Raw genomic sequence first — 21,090 nt, 5'->3', positions numbered from 1 at the left:
GGCTCTCTAGTTTTTTTTTATTGAAACTCTTTTTACTTTATTGTGCAGGAGCTTTAATTTGGTCAAACTATGTTACCATATCTCAAATATTGAATGAAAAATCAAGCATCATTTAATTACATATTAAAAAGTCCAACTTCATACAATGTAGGATAAAGATGAGCTCTAATCATGACTACTATATTGACTATCATGCAATGTATTTTTAACTTAAGGTGGTACCTAACACTACAGGGAGATAACTCTGTAAAATCAGCTAAATGTTTGAATTACTTTATGTTGTTAAGAGAATATTAAGCTTCTCAAAGATAAAAATTAATGTTTGTCAAACTGCTATATAACCAGTGTAATTATCCTGATGAAATGGTTGGTTCAAATTTTTTGAAATATTTATATTTTTGTCAAAGGGTCAAAGTAAATATTTTGTCAAAATTTTATGAAAATTAAACGAGACAAATTAATTTAAGAAAACGTGTTAGGTACCACCTTAACATATGTAGCATATTATAAATCATCTAATCTTCTTGTACCAACTATCAAAAAGATTTTTAAGTGATGTTTGAATTCATTGCAGTAAGCTCATTAGACTTCTTTTAAGATTTTAACTTTTGTTATTCATAGATATGCAAATTCATTAAGGAAAAATTGTTATGTTTTTATTGAAAGGGTACTGGCAAATCATGTATTACTGATATATTTGTTTAAAAGTATTTTCACTGATGATTTAAGAGCTTTAGATGTGATAAAATGTTGTATGACATTGAATCGAATGAATACCAATTGTGTATACATATTCTGTTATGTTATCTATTTTCTGTTCTACAAATCTATTGACATTCTCAGTCATTTTATCTATAATTTTCTTAATTTGTTTAATTATATACTTATTATGAAAATAAAGAATACATTTGATTAAAATTCTTATTATGCAAATTCTGTCCATTTACTAAATTTGTTAAAACAAATTTTACAACCCTTTACTGTTGTTCTTATAATGCTAAGGAGTAGTGGTATGGTTGCAAATGATACAACTATCAACCAGAAACCATAAGACGGGGATGTTAGTGTCAGACTAACATTACATACTTACAGGATTGCAAACCAGAAAACATAAAATAGACCTAGTAAAACTTGCTGTAATCAAGCTTACATATTAATGTTTTTCTCAATGCAGTTATAAAACATGGTACCCTGAAAGTAAAAATGTTTTATCCTAATTGGAACAAATTTCACTTTGGTTTTATTGTCTCTATTGTGATGAATGTGAGACGTGAAGATTACAATCTGGCGTCAAAAACTATATAGACAACTATACGGTCTGGGTTTTCTCTTTGTTGAAGGTCAAAGGGTTACATACATAGCTTACATCCACTTCATTTAAACTTTGGTGGATAATTGTCTCATTAGCAGTCATAAAACATCTTCTTATTATTATGAAGTAGACAGCAACCAATGACCACCACTGAAGTACATGTAAGACACCTGACTTGGGACAGACATATACAGAATGTGGTAGGGTTTAACCAGTTTGTGAGTGATCAATCCTATACTTGGAGTAGCAAGACAAGAAAAAAAATAATACAAACCAATTGAAGAAGCGTGTGATACCAAAGGAAAAACTGACAATGGTAAAAACACAGATTTGAAAAAAAAACATGTTCACTAAACACTTCTTAGACAAGATACACACGCACTTTCTTTACTAACCACTGATTTAATGCTGATGGTCCTAACTATAACGCTTTACTATGAGTATCACATAAGCTTTACTATGACATATTGCTTATAGTTTCTAAGAAACAGACTGAACCATTAAAATGAGGTCAAGGTCATAAGACCAATGTCAGAAAGACATGTTATCCTTACAATGAATCTTCATTACATATAATTGACCTATTGCTTATGGTATCTAAGAAACAAACTTAACATTGACCAATGAACCATGAAAATAAGGTCCAGGTCAAATGATAACTGCCAGACAGACATATACACCTTACAACCCTTACATATAACAAATATAGTTGAGTTATTGCTTATTTATTGCAAAAACTTAACATTGAGCAATGAACCGTGAAAATGAGGTCAAGGTCAAATAAATTTCTGAGACTAACATGTTCATCGTAAAACATTTCCATACATCAAATAAAGTTGACCTATTGCATACAGTATTAGAAAAAAGACCAAAACTCAAGAACTGTACTTTAACCACTGAACCATGAAAATGAGGTCATGGTCAGATGACACCTGCCAGTTGGACATGTACACCTTAAAATCATTCCATACATCAAATATAAAAAAAAACTATAATTGATTATAGTATCTGATATACGTACTTGACTACGAAAACTTAACCTTCTCTACTGATCCATGAAAAGAAGAAGAGGTTAAATGATAACTGTCTGACGGGCATGAGGACCTTGCAAGGTTATCCTATTACTCATAATAAGAAAAATTAAGATTACTTACAAAAAATCTTTTTACAAGTAGTCACTTTAAACCATGAAAATATAACAGACGGAAATTTCGTAACAAATATGGCATCTCTACATGTATACATGTGTGCCGTTTTCAATAAAAACGTGATTTCTTGTCCCAGCCACTTTAAAAAAAAATGTGTTTGATTTTTACAAGTAATTTTTTGTGCCTTTCATAACGTTATCCGTATACATATATTAATAGATAAACAAAAGGCTGCAACTGGTATTTTTGTATTTAAAATGATTCGTTGTAACGAAAATACTTGTGGTGAATGGAACCTGTGGGGTCAAAATCTTTAATTGCTTATAAATGTTGCTGGACCCAGTTTCGTTATCTGATCTGAATTTTCTGAAATGTGCAAGGTAGATAGACATTAGCCTTTTGATATTTTTTTTTACTCGGTAAGTTTTGCCCTAATTGCTTGAACTTTTGCAATATTAAAGCCGATTTCAATGAGTGTGTAGACAAAGGGAATATCTTTTGTTATCTTGCTTGCTGAACAGAAAAGTCATTGTTAGGTTATGTAAACTACCCTACTTTAAGAGTAGACTAGTCCGACAAATGACACATCTTTCTGTCTGTAGGACCAGTCTACTTAGAAAGGAGGGTAGTATACCTTACCTAACAATGACTTCACGGTTTAGCTAACAAGCAAGCTAACCAAAGATATTACCTTTGCCTACATACTCAATGGAATCGGCTGTAATTAAAAACTCGAATACATTTTAACAGACAGTGGTCATGTTTGTTGATGAACATTGTTTTTCCTAGATTCACTCTTGAAAAATCATTTGGTAACATTTGGTTCAGAAAGATCTTTTTGTAATTGCAGACGCCAAGACGATACATGAACCTCACACGACCCCTCGACACAGGTGAGCTTATATATGATCTTATAGCGATTCGGGTTGATAACCAGTTGAAATTAAGCCAGTTTTTTGTGCGTGTAGATTTGTATTGTTTTATAAAAAAGAAGATGTGGTATGATTGCAAATGAGACAACTATCCACAAAAGACCATAATGACACAGACATTAACAACTATAGGTCACCGTACGGCCTTCAACAATGAGCAAAGCCCATACCGCATAGTCAGCTATAAAAGGCCCCGATAAGACACTGTAAAACAATTCAAACGAGAAAATTAACGGCCTTATTAATGTAAAAAAAAATCAAATCAATATTTTTGCTCTCCATTTTTATGTATAACCTTTTACATTTTTATTCTATGGGTTATTGTTGAAGGTCGTACGATGAAGTATGGTTGTTAACATATACTTCCTTTGGTTTCTTATGGAAATTTGTCCATTGACAACAAACATACACTAAGAAACGAAGTCATTAAAAATTTGCTAATAAACAGTTTAATAAAATCAATGTAAGTTTGCTTGCAAGAGATATAAACATTACGGTCTTACAAAAAAATTGATGATTTTGTAACGGCAGTTAAATTGTTGGTAAGAAAAATTGAGCACATCAAATGGACCAGAGTGATATCGTATTTTTGTTTATGTCCACTACGAAACGGGTCAAATCTACTTCAGTATCTGGTTTTAAAATTATGAAAAAAAATATCAGTGTTCAGCTTAATACATGCTTTGATGAATACAATCAGTCTTGTTACTATTGTAATATAGGGATTGTGGGGAAGAATAAATTAAAACACGTGAATATGTCCCCTACGAAACGGTCACCTACGAAACAAGTATGGGAGAAAAACGTTTCGTAGTGGACACTACCACTACCATGCAGTCTCTTTTTACTCTTTTTTCAATTATATTCGTTCAAAACAAATAACAAGGGTTAGTTTCATGTAATGTTTAATATGTTTTTATTAACATAGAATAGGGTTGATGTCAACTACGAAACTTTTTGTCCACTACGAAACGGTTTTGTCAACTACGAAACGCATCAAAATGTCCACTACGTAACAAATGTTGTCCCTAATAGAGGTTTCTCAACATCTTACGAACGAACGAAAATCGCCCTAACTTGACGTAACTTGCCGGAACGAGAAAAGAGGGAGCAGTAATTTATCTTAAAATATTGGATTATCGGCAGTGCTCTTCTTCCCTTTGAAATGTCTTTTATATGTAAAATATGCATGCTTGATTTTTTAAAAACATTTTGAATCAAATACATATTATATTTATTTGATATTATATAATATATAATATACAATTTACTGTTCAACCAACACAGTTGAAAGTCTTATTGATCTATAAATTTAAGTGAAAATATTTAATCAAAGGACAGTAATCGTACAAGAAATTTTAATAAACATGATGACAACATCACTATTTAGTTTATGTGAAAAAGGTTAATATAGATTCATGTATATGGATCGAAAGGGCTAGGATTTTTTCTTATCTTAGCTAGATGCTGATTAACGGTAAAAATTCGTTCGTGGACACGAGGTAAAATAAATCTAGGAGTGAACGCCTTTCGATTTAAATTTGAAAAGAAAACATCCCAATAAGTTCCTGGATAACTTCTTTGCCCCAACCACTAAAATCCAAATCTCTTCTTATTGATATATTGTTATAAATTGGTAGACTTAACAAGTAATAAAGGAAAATATTTAAACTTATATATTGTGTTTTTTGTTGTTATCATGGCCTTTCTTATTCTATGTGTGTATGTTTCCTCTATAGTATAATTATGAGTATATATACATATTTTTTTTTCTTGTTTATTGTTTCCGTTAAGCTTCTATGGCATACTGTGTATAATTCCTCTATTTTTCATATTTCTCATTTTTCTTTTTAGTTAGGGGTGTAATATATAAAAATATATATTTTGATAACTATGTGACTACCAGTTGTGTTAGGGCTGTAGCACTCATACTTTCAACAAGAACACACAAAACTCTATTTCTAACGATAGATCGAGTGCACCTTTGAATTTCTTTAACTGATTCCCAATAAATATTAGAAATAAAAAAGCTATGTTGCGACATATCTATTCAAGATACTCTCCGATACGAAATAATGAAACTCATAGTAACTCAAACAGATTGGACCCATAGAAGGGACGTGTGGATATATGAAATATATTAAAGTTGTGTTATCTCGATCACTTATCAATCCTTTACAAAACGCTAATTTCGCAATGAAATGAATGGAATATTTGCCACTGAACGTTAAACACCAAACAATCAATCAACCAATTGCAAACTAGATGTGTTGAATTTTTTAATCAAGGACATTATAAAAAAAATCTTTTTGAATGGATAAGGGAGATAAATCGAACGCATATATACGACATGTCAACAAACGGAACTCAACGTAAGAAAACGAAACAGTCAAAAACAGAAAATAAATTGGAACACGGATGTTTAATGACAACAGTAAAATGCAAGGTTGCAAAAAAGGATATTAAGTTGTTAACTGTTGTCTTTTAAACACACTGCAGTATCGGTAGACATTTATTATGGATTTTATTATAACAAAATTACTGCTCCATAACGATACGTCCGTAGAGTTTCGTCCGTTCGTAAGATGTTGAGAAACCTCTAATATGTGAAGTACTGTCTAATCTTTATAGATAAAAAAAAATGGTTCTCCAATTCAGAAAAAAATGAGATCTTTCTAGTACTATAAAGTAAACAAACTGGAATGTCTATAGGAGACATTTAAAATTGCAATACGATGTGTGTTTAGAAGTAGTTTCGTAGTGGACAAATGTCCTCTACGAAACAGTACACAATTTATGAAAACAATAACATTTTAAGGATTATGTACCCTTGTGTTGATTCAATGCTAAACATATGGAAATTTGATAGAAAATCCACAGCCTTTATCCTTGTATTCTCATATTTGGTAATTTGATAACTGATAGATATAGGATTATTGCATGCAGTGCTAGCATTGATTTTCCTTAAAACAAGTTTATTAATGTAGTTATTGGTTAAAACAGATAAAAATATGGACAAAATCAAGAACACCTTTTAAGGTGTGCTCGACTTTAGTGACTCAGCACGAGGTTTTTTTTTGTAATTTACAGGTTAGTTAGAACTTTTTGTAAAAAATAAACACTAGCACATCATAGAAAAGCAAGTGAGTAATCTATGTTTCAAATTTTATAACAATTCTCTGTTTTAAAGGCTGTGGATTTTCTATAAAAGTCTTGGTTTATTCGCCACAAACTGAAAGTACTCTTCTTCAATGAAATAGTAAATAATAATGCTTCAAGTTTCCCCTTGGTATATATGTACAAAATGGCCTATCTCTATTATACATTATATCTGTAGTTTTGATACAATTGAAGTTTGAAAAGTTCGTACAAAAATGGCCACAGAAGGGGTCATAAACCTTAAAGAGTATTTAAGATTGCACTTTTTGTTTACAAACAGGTCTAAAATAGAGGTATTCAAAATAACGCTTGAAATAAAATTTTAGACAAGTTGATTTTCCATTTTCTTTTTAGGTCTGAAAGTCACGCTTTTATTGAAAAATGCTCATATACAAAGTATAAAGCATTCAATTATTCCAACTAAAATATGAAGCTTTAAAAAGTAAAATTACAAAAATACTGAACTCCGAGGAAAATTCAAAACGGAAAGTCCCTTATAAAATGGCAAAATCAAATGATAAAACACACCAAACGAATGGACAACAACTGTTATCTAACGCCGCCGCCGGATCACTATCCCTTTGTCGATCTCTCTGCGACAAAAGTCGTAGGCTCGACAAAAACTTAAGACTGACAGGGCCGTAACTACCTATGAGGCAGGGGAGGCAACTGCCTCCCCTGAATTTTCTACACCAATTTTTTTTTAAAGTAATAAAATGAAATACTGACAATATGTATACGAAGAACTGGAATTTATATTATAAACAACACAAGTTTACAGTTTTAACAGTGTTATCATGATACGTGACATATCTGTTATTTTCCGGATTTTTGATCGAAAGTGAACCGTTTCGGTATTTAAAAAAAAATCATGTGGCCGCCCGTCTGTTATTCAGTATTCGTTCGAGAACACATATGAAACTTTGCAGCAATGCTTTCGACAATTTTGAATAAAACTTAACTATTCACATTTATTTAGGGGCTCAATTAAGCAGAGGAAGTTCCCTTTGTATTGTGAATCTTTTACAATATCGGAAATTTGTTACCGGCTGTATCAGCTGTTGGGTCAACGTCACCCAATCGTACGAGAACATTATGGTCAATGCCTTAGTAGTTAAACACTCCCATTCGTTGTAGAAGGGACTTTCTATACTAAGTATATACTAGTTTAGAAAATCCCTGGTTGTAGTTATATACATGTCTGTTCAGCTTTCAACAATATTGAAATTCAAGGTCCTCGATAAAAAAAGATCTTGCGTTCTATGATCTTGCTGTATATATATATATTTAACTTACCAGTTTGATTTCTAACAAAAATATCTTTAAATACAGATAATAATTGTTTGCATAAAAATTGCTTCCAGGATCCAGCAATACTGATGTTTCTTTGAGTAAGGAAATCGAAGGAAAACGGGTGATTTTTGCAATATTGAGAAAAAAATCCGCGGTCACAATGTATTTAATGTTAATAATTATAAGTCAAACAACGGCCTTCAAGACGGAGCCTTTGCTCACCCCGAACAGCAATCTCAGCTTGTTTTTGCATAAAAAAATAAATGTTTCCAGGTTCAAGCATACTGATGTTTCTTAAAGTAAGAAAATCGAAGGGAAAAGGGTGATTTTTAGCCATTTCACTGAGAGAAAAAAAAATCGGCGGGGGGCTGCGACCCCCAACCCCTCTATCTTAGGGGCCTCAGTCGGCGGCCCCCAAACCCTGCCTCCCCTGAATTCAAACCCTAGTTACGGCCCTGACTGAACACCTAAAAAAAACGAGTAGGACCTTCCTATTATAGTTTCAACACTGCATTTTTTTTTTACAAAATCAGAAATAATATTGATTTATCGTACGACATAGAAGCGCTGACTAACGACATGAAAGTCTTGACGGACGACATGACATTGCGGACAGACATAGGGCTCATATTACGGTACTATACTGTTTTCATTAAAACAATGTTAGAGAAGTTAAAAAAAAATTGTTCAATAAACGAATAAATACTTTATGCTCTTTTAAATCACAAATCCAGATAATGTTATTAGGTTGTTGTTTTATTAAAAAATATGGCTGAGGATTAAATAGCAAAAGATAGGTTGTTCTTCTTGTGCGACTGAGATCAGACTGCCTTGATGTGATGTTCACTTTTACATTTCAGTGTAGTTTGACTTGTTATTAGTTTGTACGACAGTTTGACTTGTTATTAGTTTGTACGACAGTTTTGATGTTAGTCATAATGTTATCTGTTTCTTCGACTTATATTTTTGAGGTTTTTTCCTTTGGATCGTCTTCCTTTTTCATCCATGATGAAGATGCACAGATTGTCAAAAGTTCGATGATAACATGCACTCACATGGCCAGATACTAAATAAATTAGAATATAGAGAATATATAAAAACAATCTAAAATTGAAAACAACGTTCATACGTACGTCTGAACCAGTGAAAACTCTACGACAGATTTTTTCCATCGGATCACTAGTGATGGTGATACAATCCTGAAAACACATCATCAGTCTTTATTTTACTTATGCTTTAGTTAAAGTTTTAGAGATTCCTTAAAAGTAATTTGATTTTTGGAAAAAGTAACATTTTACCCAACAAAAGCATATTACAAACCGATTTATTTGGACTTTTGTGATTAAATTAGAATAACGCAAATATAAAAAACGTCAATCTTCTTTGTTTATAAAAAAAATCCACCCCACAAAGCCGTCAAACTACATGTACCTGGCGATACCGTGGCAAATACTGTCTGCTTTAATATGTTGGATTACACAGGGGCGGTTCCAGGCATTTTAAAAAGGGGGGGTTCCTAACCCAGGACAAAGAGGGGGGGGGGGGGGTCCAACTATATGTCCCCATTCAAATGCATTGATCGTTCAAAAAAAAAGGGGGGTTCCAACCCCCTGGAACCCCCGCTCTGGATCCGCGCCTGATTACATGACACACAATAATACCAAAAACTGATCTAACATTTTCAAGTTAGTTTCAATTCATTGTAACCATATATATCCTGATTGTACATGTATAACCTTTCAATATGTCAATTCTCAATCATTGTATGACAGACGACATTCAGGAATTAATCTACTACTGAAATAGTTTTCTGCTAAACTGTCATCCCGAAACAATCTTGTCGGGGCTTCGTCGATACTGTCAATGTAAGCTAGCCGTGATACAGTCTAGTTTTCTGAACACCCTTATAAGCCGTGAGACAGGGCCTCAGTTTTCTGGTTAGATGACACCTGCCAGCTAGACATGTACACCTTACAATCATTCAATACACCAACTATAGTAGACCTATTGCATACAGTATAAGAAAAACAGACCAAAACACAAAAACTTAACTATAACCACTTAACCCTGAAAATGAGGTCAAGCCTCAGGTGACACCTGCAAGTTGTACATGAACACCTTACAGTGCTTCCATACACCAAATATACTAGACCTATTGCTTATAGTATCTGAGATTTGGACTTGACCACCAAAACTTAACCTTGTTCACTGATCCATAAAATAAGGTTGAGGTCAAGTGAAAACTGTCTGAAGGGCATGAGGACCTTGCAAGGTATGCACAAACCAAATATAGTTATCCTATTACTTATAATAAGAGAGAATTTAACATTACAAAAAATCTAAACTTTTTTTCAAGAAGTCACTGAACCATGAAAATGAGGTCAAGGACATTGGACATGTGACTAACGGAAACTTCGTAACATGAGGCATCCATATACAAAGTTTGAAGCATCAAGGTCTTCCACCTTCTAAAATATAAAGCTTTTAAGAAGTTAGCTAATACCGCCGCCGCCGCCGGATCACTGTCCCTATTTCGAGCTTGTGTCGACAAAAGTCGCAGGCTCGACAAAAAACGGGACATTTGGCAATAAATAAGATCTTGAATTGTACAATATAGTGACTATATCAAACCTAATTGTTATGACACAGACAAAATGTCTGTAAAATAATCGGAAGGAGATAAGGATATGACTTTTCACGTAAAGAATTCAACGATCATCCGGGTTCAGAAGTACATCCTTCCTTTTTTTTTTTAAATTATTGTTGCACTTGAGGTGCACATTCAGTTGAAAATGTTGTGGCGTTCTATACGACGATGATGAAAACCAGCTTTCTTATCATCAAAAGCAAACTACAAATTTCTTCTGTTAACAGCTCATTAATTTCAACCTAACGGTCTATTAGGAAAAAGACTTTGGTAAGATGGTGGGGCAGTTCGTGATGAGTCTGTTGGTAATCCTCTGTACTCTTCATAATATGGTGGCGGCGGAGAGCCACAACTTAGATGGTTAGGCTGTGAAACTATAGCAATACACAGTTCTTGAGTATCTGGTTGAGTCCAATGTCGTTGATTGAGTCTACGCCGAACTGGTTGCGATGTTATAGGTTGAATTCTGCGTCTTCGATGTGTACGCCTCGTATAATGTTTTTCTAAAATATAACCACAAAAGAATAGGTTGAAGCAAGAGTTTCAATATTTGATACAAAACATTACATAAAGAGCATTAAAATTACCCTATCATAAGAACTAATAATTTTCCAAAATGAAATTTTTTTTCTAATCTATATTAATGCAGTTGTACATCGGAAGAACAGGTTTTTCAAAGCCATGTGTTATTTTTCAATTGGAAAACTACCATGCATTTGGAGTGCCCAGGACTGCAAGAATTGTGAAAATAAATAAAAATAAATAGCATTCTGTTGCAGAAATGGGCAATACAATATCTTGAAATTTAAATGTCGTATTGCTATTTCCAATGTATATTGTCGATAAACTGTAAAATCTTTAGTTTTGAGGAGTTTACAGGAGTCAATTATTTAAAAGGCTTTGTTTTCACATATTTACTAACTCTCATACCTTAGGGATTATTTTGCAATACTATCTGACATAGTTTAAAAAATAAACCACTCGATTAGTAAAACCTACTAGACATTTCAATGTAGGAATATCCCCAAATTGCGCTCCAACACCAACCAACGAGCAGAAATGCTGTAAACAGTAGCTGAAATAGTCCAAGCACCAAGCCACAACAACACGATGTACATTTATCCCCAAATTCCATATCGTCATTTTCAGCACAACAAAAAACTGAAACTCCTGCTACAACAGTGCCTAAAAGAAAACAATGCAAAACAAATTCTCAATGTAATGTTAATCTTATGAAGATATTTTTGTAATAATCTAATATTTTTTACACATACCATTATAGTAGAAGTCTAAAAAAAGTAGACATTCAAAAATAAAATACACACACCGCATGTTTAGACTTTACGTCTAGAATAGGAGAACTGGTGATCGGGAACGAAAAATCGTTTGTTTTGTCGTAACTCAATATGCAATATGAAACGAATATTCGTTCGTATCCGTGCCAATTTTTTTTATTTGTGCTAAATATCTATAGTTATTTCATTTTTTAGCTTATGAAGAAACGAAGAGAAAAAAATATCAGCTATCTTAAAAATATTGATCACTTGAGCAATGTATCATATTATTTCATAGAAGGAACATGACAGGCGTCGCATGTGGAAAAGGATCTGCTGCCCGTTCTAAAGAACCTGAGTCAACCCACCCCTGGTTTTGGAGTTCTTATTGATCAGTCTTTAGTTTTCTAGGAAGTGTTTTGTGGTCTTTTTTTTTCTTTCGTCGATTTCGTGTTTTGTCATGCATGTCGTTGTCAGTTTCAATTTGACTTATGAACTTTGAATGCCCCCCTTTGATCTTCCGCCTCTTTTCTAAATTCGCCTAAAACATTACAAAAACCCAGAGGAAAGCAATGAGTGCAAGAGAAAGACGTTTAGTTTTCTTTCTTTTTCTAGAAAACTTAACATACTCTCTTTTTCCAAAACCTCTTTCTTGTTTCCCGATACCACATTTCCGATGTTGTTTTTTTTTTACAGAAATCTGAACGTCTCCAGGAAAAAAGGAGAGCGAAATTGTCTAAAGGAAATTTGTTTTCTTTTACCATTTAGATAAAAGATAGAAAGTCAGCAGCCGCCAGATTAAGTTTTTGAAGATTTTGAATCTGTTTTTGTGTAATAAATAAAAGCGAGGTGCATGCTTGCATGCCATGTACAGTTTGACTTAAATTCTGTATATTGACCTCAGAATTCTTTGACTATGTCCGTGACAATATGACATGTTAACTGTTTTTTCCCTATGTTTTGGATATCTTTAGAGGTCTCTTTGGAGACACTTACTTTTCAACTTTTTTTTCTGAAATTTTATTTCTTTACACATATAATGATTATCTTACCTGATCCAGGTATTATGAAGTTGAGAACACAGCAAAAATAAGCCATACAAAGTGGCATTGCAGGAGTTACAATTCTATCTGCAAAATCACCAGGCATTACAATTATTATTCCAAAAACATAACGACTGTATGGCGATGTAGTGCAATTAAAGTCTTTTGTATTTCTTCTTTTTCTCTATGTTTTTGGTTCGTGTTGTTCATTTTTAAGTATTTTTAAGTGTCATTACATATCACATATCGCTATATACACAAATATTTAAAAGACATACTTTGTGTACGTCTGTGTTGTCAATCAATATGTTTAAACATTTTTACGTATACAAACATAGATTTAAATTTCATTCATTTACAGTTATTCATACAAGTGTGTGTTGTACAAAATTATTTCTAAACTAGATGTGTCAAAGCGACACGAATGACCCCGTCCCAAAAAGTTGAAAAATCTGCAATTTCAATATAAACACATGTGGACACAAACATGATGGTAGTCTCACATATAAAAAATCAGCTCAAAATCTGGAGGCGTATAGAAAAAAATCCGTATAACTGTGATTTTCAATAATTTATCAAAGTCCAAAGCCCGCGATTTCAGCGAAAATTAGCGGAGCGGAACGAAACTTAAAGTTGACCTGTAACTAAATCATGGTTAACTCACATACCAAAAATCAGCCCAATATCTGAAGGCATTTAGAAAAAAGTATGTATAACTTTGATTTTCATCAATTTCTCATAGTCGAAAGCCCATGATTTCGGCAAAAATGAGTGGAGCAGAAAAAAACTTAAAATTGATCTGTAACTCATCATGGTTAACTCACATACCAAAAATCAGCCCAATATCTGAAGGCGTTTAGAAAAAAAGTCCATATAATTGTGATTTTCAATAATTTATCAAAGTCCAAAGCCCGTAATTTCGGCAAAGATTAGTGGAGGGAAACTAAACTTAAACTAGACCTGTAACTCATCATGGTTAACTCACATACCAAAAATCAGCCCAATATCTTAAGGCGTTTAGAAAAAAAAGTCCGTATAACTGTGATTTTCAACAATTTCTAAAAGTCCAAAGCCCGTAATATCGGCAAAAATTAGTGGAGCGGAACGAAACTTAAACTTGACCTGTAACTCATCATGGTTAGCTCACATACCAAAAATCAGACCAATATCTGAAGGCGTTTAGAAAAAAACTCCGTATAATGGTTTGTTGCGGAATGACGGAATTACGGAATTTCGGACAAGGGTAAAACTATATGGCACCGACAACTTCGTTGCGGGGCCATAATAATAATTTTTTAAGATATCGTTTGATATCGTAGTCTATATTCGACTTCTCAAACTGCAATCAAGACACCCGAAGGTTCTAAATCTTTTAAGATTCTATGTCCGTAGCGATTTTCTTACGTGGCATCTCACATTCTGTATGTTTGTGCCTGTTGTCCCATGTGTCCAAAGTCAGGAGCTTGCAATTCAGTGGTTGTCGTTTGTTTATGTGCTACATATTAGTGTATCGTTCATTTTTTTTTTCATATTTAATGCCGTTAGTTTTCCCATTTGAATTGTTTTACATTGTCATTTCGGGGCCTTTTATAGCTGACTATGCGGTATAGGCGTTGCTCATTGTTGAAGGCCGTACGGTGACCCATAGTTGTTAATTCTTTGTCATTTGGTCTCTTTTGGAGAGTTGTCTCATTGGCAATCATATCACATCTTCTTTTTTTTAATTTAAACACAGACTGAACTGGCCAAATCAGAAAATTGCTACGTATTCAGAACCCAGAAAGGGATTTCAAAGGTCCTACAATGACAGTGACTGGTTACTACATGATAATTTTTTTACATGATTATAGAAGTAATATAATATGTAATCTGTGTAAAAGGTATAATAGTTGATTATTTCATTTTAAACGCTTTATTCGTGAAAAACATTTTTTTATTAACTGGACATAATCCTTTAATAACTAGGAAAAACTTATCTTAGCTAGCCAAGGTTTTTCGATCGACTCCCCTCCTCTCCACTACAAGGGTTATGATCCACTCCCCTCCTCTCACACAGTAATAAAAAATACGCGCTCACTCTTTAAAAATTGATAGACAGACAGATATTCAAAAAAACATTTAGAAAAATCTGAGCGTCTTTGTTCTAATTGCTCACTTGGTAAAGTTAAAGATGAGCTTATTTTTTATTAGAATGCCCTCTTTATGATATTCAAAGGGCGATTTTTTTCAAGATATTTCTAACAATTGTTATAATTTTATAAATTTAAATAAATCTTCTAAATTTTTAAAGAAAATGTTACTCTTATGGAAAAACTAGGCTGTTATATTTGTGACTGTTTTGAATTAAGGAGATCAGGTATGAACACTGACATCAAGTCAAGTAAATAATTTGAGAATAAATACATATATAATGTAATTTTATTATTCTTTTATTCACAATATATATGTGATTTTTAGCTTTTAGCTCTGATCAATGCTTATATTCCAAATATATATGTATATGCCTCTATTATTGTTGTTGTTACCAATTATGTAAGTCAATCGTATCTGATTTTATGCCCTGTATGGGCCCTGTAATTTGAGAAATAAAAATATTCTATTCTATTCTATTCTATTCTATTCTGTACACCTTACAATTCTATTCTATTCTATTCTATTCTATTCTATTCTATTCTATTCTATTCTATTCTATTCTATTCTATTCTATTCTATTCTTCTATTCTATTCTATTCTATTCTATTCTATTCTATTCTATTCTATTCTATTCTATTCTATTCTATTCTATTCTATTCTGTACACCTTACAATTCTATTCTATTCTATTCTATTCTGTACCCCTTACATTTTTTTCTTCTATACATCAAACTTTTAAATAGTTGACATACTGTTTTACTCTATGCTTATCGAAAACAGATCAAAATACAAATCAAAGAAACATTAAAAATAGGTCAAGGTCAGATTATCGGACAGACATATGCACATTACAAATAGTACATACACAAAATATCTTACTTAAGAGTTAACTCGTTGTAATTACTTAGCTAAGTCTTTGGAATTGAAGAAGTAGCAAAGTAGTTAAACTGAGTTAGGTAAGCTGTTTCAACGAGTTATCAAAGACGTTATATAATAACTTAAGGTGGTATGGGTGTCTTCCTCCATCTTGGATAGTAAAAAACAGAGAATCAAAGGTCCAGATTTTCCATAAAGTTAGCAAAATTTGATGCAGGAATGCAGATGTTTAATGTACATTTTCATTTAAAAGTACCAATTTATAAGAATATAACTTCTAAATATTGATATTTTTGCAAATGTTAATTATTTTTGGTTGGTTTTTTTTTTTGTTTTTTTTTTAAATTGGCATTTTAAGGGGAGGTAACTCTAAAAAAGTGCATTTTCTGATTTTTTTGATATTCTCAAAGCAGTGTCTGAAAGCTATCTTTTCCCGAAGTATTTAACAATTCTATCATTTTGCTTAGTTTCTAATCACAAAATGGTGTTTTTTCCTGTATAATCCATACAAAATGTGTCATTTGGTCTCGTCCAGTAGCTTGAGAAAATGCGCGGTGACCTATCATTTTTATTATATTTTTCAACATGTATCAATAGATACAACGTTTTGGCAAAGTATGAACAAATTCTATCATTTTTATTTTAGACTCCCATACCACCTTAAGGATGTTTGCAGCTCAGTTTCAAAATAAATAACTTTCCATAAAACTATTATATATTGATAGGGGATTAATTGAGGAATCAAAAAAGCAAATAAAATATAGGGGTCAATGTGCTTATTTTCGAGATATTAGCCATTGAAATTTCAATGAGATTGTTGAAATTTAGCAGGGAAATGTTTTCTCTTGATTTTTCATAGCTTTATTATTGACCAGTTAAAGTTCTCAAAAACTATTAAAAAATAAATAAAATTATATAAGTCTTTTAGAAATGGCTTAGAATTATACATATAAAAGATTTATAAAAAGAAAAAAGGGGGTTCATGGGCAAATTTTTTTAAGGCATTCAAATGGATAAAACCAGAGGATTTCGAAAATCAGACAAAAATTCCAAAACATGACAAGCAAACATCCTTAAAAACAAAACTCCACTCCAGTCTGACACTAACCGGCCACCGTAGTAAATAATTTGACAGGACTGGTAAAACAATCGATGTGCGCCTCAATTTATGCGCTCAATAGACAGTTTATGGTTTAAACTTGATCTATATAGTGCCCGTATACATTTATCTCCAAACATATAAAACATCAATGAAATTTTTATCACATAATGAACAAACATGAAAATATATGATCTTTCAAAAATATTATTGGTACATGTTTTTTAAAGAATAAAAAAAAAGTTGAATAATGACGGCTCTAGGCAAATATTTCATAATTCATATAACTTCCCACTTAGATCTATCCGAAAAATTCACTTCGATATAGCAGACGAAGTTGTTTACATATCATAATCCTTTATTGATTTTACTTTATGACTGCCTCCGCATGCCATACAGATTTAAATCTTTGTTATCAAAGCAATAGGTCACAGAGGTCGTGTAGTATCTGTATATATATTTAGCATCATAATCATTGGCTATATAAGTGCGCAATTAACTAGCAGAATGATTGTTAGAATAGCAAAGAGGAATACATTAGTTGTTCAGTATGGCATTTTCTTTTTTCGCTCTATGTCGACAGGAGGTGTTGATCTTCGCCTTGATACTTTGTCCCCAAGAAGTGCTCCTGGATTCAAATCATCAAAGAAATTATGGTGGGCAAAAGAAGTGACACCAAAACTTTATGTTGCTGGAGGATTAACAGAAACGCAAATAAAATACGCACATGATGGAGGATTTAATGGCGTTATATCTCTTTACCACGAAAACGACCCTGGTCAGTTTGGGGGTGAACAACTAGCATCTGTATCAGATGCCAAATATGCTGCAAAGATTGCCGGTCTTCAGATTGATGCCATTCTGAAAGAGAACGAAGACTGGGCTAGTGTCAAAGCAGTGGAGAAACTAACTCACTCAATTATTGAAATGGAGAAACCAATTTTGCTCTATGGCAGCCAACCACACGCTGTAGCTTTTACAACATTATTGCATACGGCTCACATGTCAAAACTAGACTCTAAATACGAACCAAAAGTTAACAGTGAGAAATTCTATAAAATGAGTGCTTTAATGGGAATGGATTTTACAGCAGACAAATTGAAATCAGTTGTTGCAGAAATAACAGGTGAGCCAATCGTTAGCAACCCACCAAGATGTGATGCATATCCAAAGTGGTTAGGATATTGGCTTGCTCATCCTGTCTATAAGAATTGGTTCACTGCCGGTCAGATAAGAAAGGGTCATTTAAAGGAACTGGAAGCTTGTGGATTTAAATCAGTCATCAACATGCGGATGGGTAAAACCTCGGACAAAAATCCTTCACAAGAGACTGTAAATCTCATCAACATACCAGATAACGTCAATACTTATGACGAGAACTTTAACCCTGTGCGACAAACACAATCGACTTTGGAAAAAGTGGTCTTAGATCCGACCTTGGACAGAAAACATATATCTCCTTCATCAATGGTAAATTATGAAACCCAGAACGTCGAGGAGTACGGTGACGCAATTGGCTTTAATGAAGAAATTGAAAGCGAACATTTTAAGGAATCATCATTGAAGTATTATCATTTACCTTTAGGTAAGGTTGCTTTTAATCTTACAAATTTAAGACTTCCGAAAAAGAACAGTTAGAGGGTATATTATAGAAAAAAAAAGAAAGACGATGAACAAAGGTTTTTGATTGTATGCGCTTTGCAATAATGTGAAATGAAAGCCCAGTATGAAATATGTAAACTTTCTCCTGAAGTAATATCAAAGGTCCCTTAAGAAAACCATTGAAATGACTGCTCCATTAACTGATAAACATTTGTTACAACCTTTTATTATGTTTACTAAACATTTGACATTTGCAACATACATTTCTACATGCTCTGGTTGTCAAGCTTTAATTCTTTCATTTTTAAATCAACGTCATTTATAACTTTTTCAGCTTACCAGCTAAAGCAATAGTATGTAATATTCTAGTCCCGGCCCCAGCTTGTCTGGCAAAACAGCCGTTGGACGTCAGAGTAATCTCGGACTAGTAATATTCCTAAATGTGCCCAAGGATTCACGGATTTTTAGTTTTCCATACTATATTTGCATATTTAAAATTAAGATAAAATTATATTGCAGATTTAGATATTACATACAACGCAGAAGTATTTCAACAGTACAAGGACAAGCTACTAGAAATAGGACAAGACGGTCCAGTTTTGTTTCATTGTGCTATAGGAAAAAGAGCCGGTAAATGAGAGTATATTATTTGCTCATTCTAATTCTCATTCAGTGATGAGGTCAACTAGAGTCATTAACCTGAAATCAAACGGCCATGATACATAAAGATAACATGGCCATAATCAAGGTCAACTTTTTTTAGGTTCCTTACCTTCTGACAAATATGACCGTGTTTACTCCTATTTTTATAAAAAAAATTGTATCTTAGTTCAGACTAAGGACGACCATTTGATATTCTGGGGGGGGCAGGAGGTATTTGAAAATGAATAACTCAGCCTTGATAATCCCAAAAATAAATGGTTTGTTCTGTGGTAGTTTGAACATAAATTACCCGACTTGCAATGCATTGAAAATAAATAACCCAGCAGGTCTAATCGAAAGTATGAGATGGCACCAGATTCTTCATAAATATTTCTTTTTCCCAAAAAAAATCGGGGAAACACTTCCCAATTTTTTTAATAATAAAAGTATAAACATTATTTAAATATACTTGAAATGTCTGAAAATTGGTTTCATTTAACTTGAGTATATTGTCTCAGGAAACCTTACCTCACTTTTATTTTAACAGGGCCGTAACTACATTGAGGCAAATGTCTGATGTAGGAAATTTCAAAACCAAACGCTTGTCTCCATATCAAATTGTGTTAACGGCGAGTGCCTTGCAAGAAGCAAGTTCTGTTTTCCCTCAGACGTACATGTATCCCTGATTTTTCGGGATCAATGTTTCTTATTTATTTGTCTTTTGTTCATTGATTGCTCTTCTGTATTCTGTTGGTGTTGCATTCCTTTTGTAATCTAGTAATTTGTTATGAACTTGATCGTGAGTTTAAAAAAAAACAGCAGCCACAGACTTAACTTTGTGAATTCCATTTTTGCTTTATCATGCATTTGTTCCATAGCTTCTTTGGCCTTCAGTGGCTCCAAAACCCTTCAAAATTTTTTCCGATCAAAAACAAATCCTTCCTCCTGCCCCCCCTAACGTGTTCACCAAGTTACGTTTTACGGTTGCATGGATGGTCATACTGCAGATAACCTGAATGCATTCTTTGGAAGAACCTTAATCCTAGTGACAACAGCAAATTAAAAAAGAGTTTTTATCACGAGAATGTAGTCCAAGTTCATTAATTTTAGAATAACTTTCTTGCGCATCTACAAAATAATTACAAAGAATGAATGATAAAATAATTTTTTCGCAACATTAGCCACCTTTGATTTGTATATATATTAATACTCCTGACTATAATATAAAGGCCGCCGTATTACTTTTTTATTTATATAAACCAGCCTTATTATCTGAACTGATTTATTTCAGCATTTATTGGTGTCCTGGCAGCGGCATTGCAGTACAATAAAGATTCACAGTGGGCCTTAAAGCGCATTAATGAGCTCGGATTCACTGTCAACGAAACAAGTTTGAGTGATGTCTACAAGATGTACAATGACGTGCTTAGTCCAATTAAGAATACATGACTTTAGAAATTTAATCGCACTGATTTTTTCCCAATATTTCTATGATCATTTTCTCTTCAACATAAATATAACTAACGCAACATTTATTATTTAATGAAATCATTGCTTTATAATTTCTATAAGTTGTTTAGAAGGTCACGGATCTTTTTTGTTCTAACGCAAATCCACTGCATATTGCACTGATATATAGTTATGATTATTTTCTTTTTTAATTGCTTTTTTTAAATAAAGATATATTTTTACTGAATATATTGTGTCCTATTTTTTCACAAATTGCGCCCGAATACATAAATAAAAAAAATCATGAAATATTGATAGTGCTTTTGCATTTATACTTTAATACATTCACGCAGGATTTATATAGTAAAACAGTACAAATCCTTGATTCACGTAAATCGCTTTCTGGAAAGGGTTAATTGGCAATTTTCTGTAATTCCAGCCTTGTCATGGTCGGAATAACATAGCAAATATTGGAGTATGTA

At 32.8% G+C, this 21,090-nt stretch overlaps 2 protein-coding genes across 2 annotated transcripts; one reads left to right on the top strand and one right to left on the bottom strand.

Annotated features, from left to right (window-relative positions):
* Positions 1-10,411: 10,411 nt before the first annotated feature.
* LOC139499034 (protein SPEC3-like) lies at positions 10,412-13,117 on the bottom strand. The gene is made up of 3 exons (XM_071287702.1): positions 12,818-13,117; positions 11,491-11,676; positions 10,412-10,994 (listed from the first exon to the last, which is right to left on the bottom strand). The coding sequence occupies exons 1-3, from the start codon at positions 12,912-12,914 to the stop codon at positions 10,729-10,731; spliced, it is 549 nt and encodes a 182-aa protein (XP_071143803.1). The 5' UTR covers positions 12,915-13,117; the 3' UTR covers positions 10,412-10,728.
* Positions 13,118-17,283: 4,166 nt separating this feature from the next.
* Positions 17,284-20,853, top strand: LOC139499023 (uncharacterized). Its single transcript, XM_071287691.1, has 3 exons — positions 17,284-18,500; positions 19,037-19,147; positions 20,451-20,853. The coding sequence occupies exons 1-3, from the start codon at positions 17,423-17,425 to the stop codon at positions 20,606-20,608; spliced, it is 1,347 nt and encodes a 448-aa protein (XP_071143792.1). The 5' UTR covers positions 17,284-17,422; the 3' UTR covers positions 20,609-20,853.
* The last annotated feature ends 237 nt before the right edge of the window (positions 20,854-21,090 follow it).

This window comes from Mytilus edulis, chromosome 1 (assembly GCF_963676685.1).
Source record: "Mytilus edulis chromosome 1, xbMytEdul2.2, whole genome shotgun sequence".
Lineage (NCBI taxonomy): Eukaryota > Metazoa > Mollusca > Bivalvia > Mytilida > Mytilidae > Mytilus > Mytilus edulis.
The sequence above is the reverse complement of the archived record's forward strand: the minus strand, read 5'-3'. Positions and strand labels throughout refer to the sequence as shown.

Excerpts from the sequence above, each read along its gene's own strand:
- LOC139499034 (XM_071287702.1), bottom strand. The coding sequence starts at position 12,914 with ATGCCTGGTGATTTTGCAGATAGAATTGTAACTCCTGCAATGCCACTT. Across the intron at positions 11,677-12,817 it reads CTTCATAATACCTGGATCAG|GCACTGTTGTAGCAGGAGTT; the intron begins GTAAGATAATCA and ends GTTTTCTTTTAG. Across the intron at positions 10,995-11,490 it reads TTCCTACATTGAAATGTCTA|AAAAACATTATACGAGGCGT; the intron begins GTAGGTTTTACT and ends GTTATATTTTAG.
- LOC139499023 (XM_071287691.1), top strand. The coding sequence starts at position 17,423 with ATGATTGTTAGAATAGCAAAGAGGAATACATTAGTTGTTCAGTATGGC. Across the intron at positions 18,501-19,036 it reads GTATTATCATTTACCTTTAG|ATTTAGATATTACATACAAC; the intron begins GTAAGGTTGCTT and ends ATTATATTGCAG. Across the intron at positions 19,148-20,450 it reads TGCTATAGGAAAAAGAGCCG|CATTTATTGGTGTCCTGGCA; the intron begins GTAAATGAGAGT and ends GATTTATTTCAG.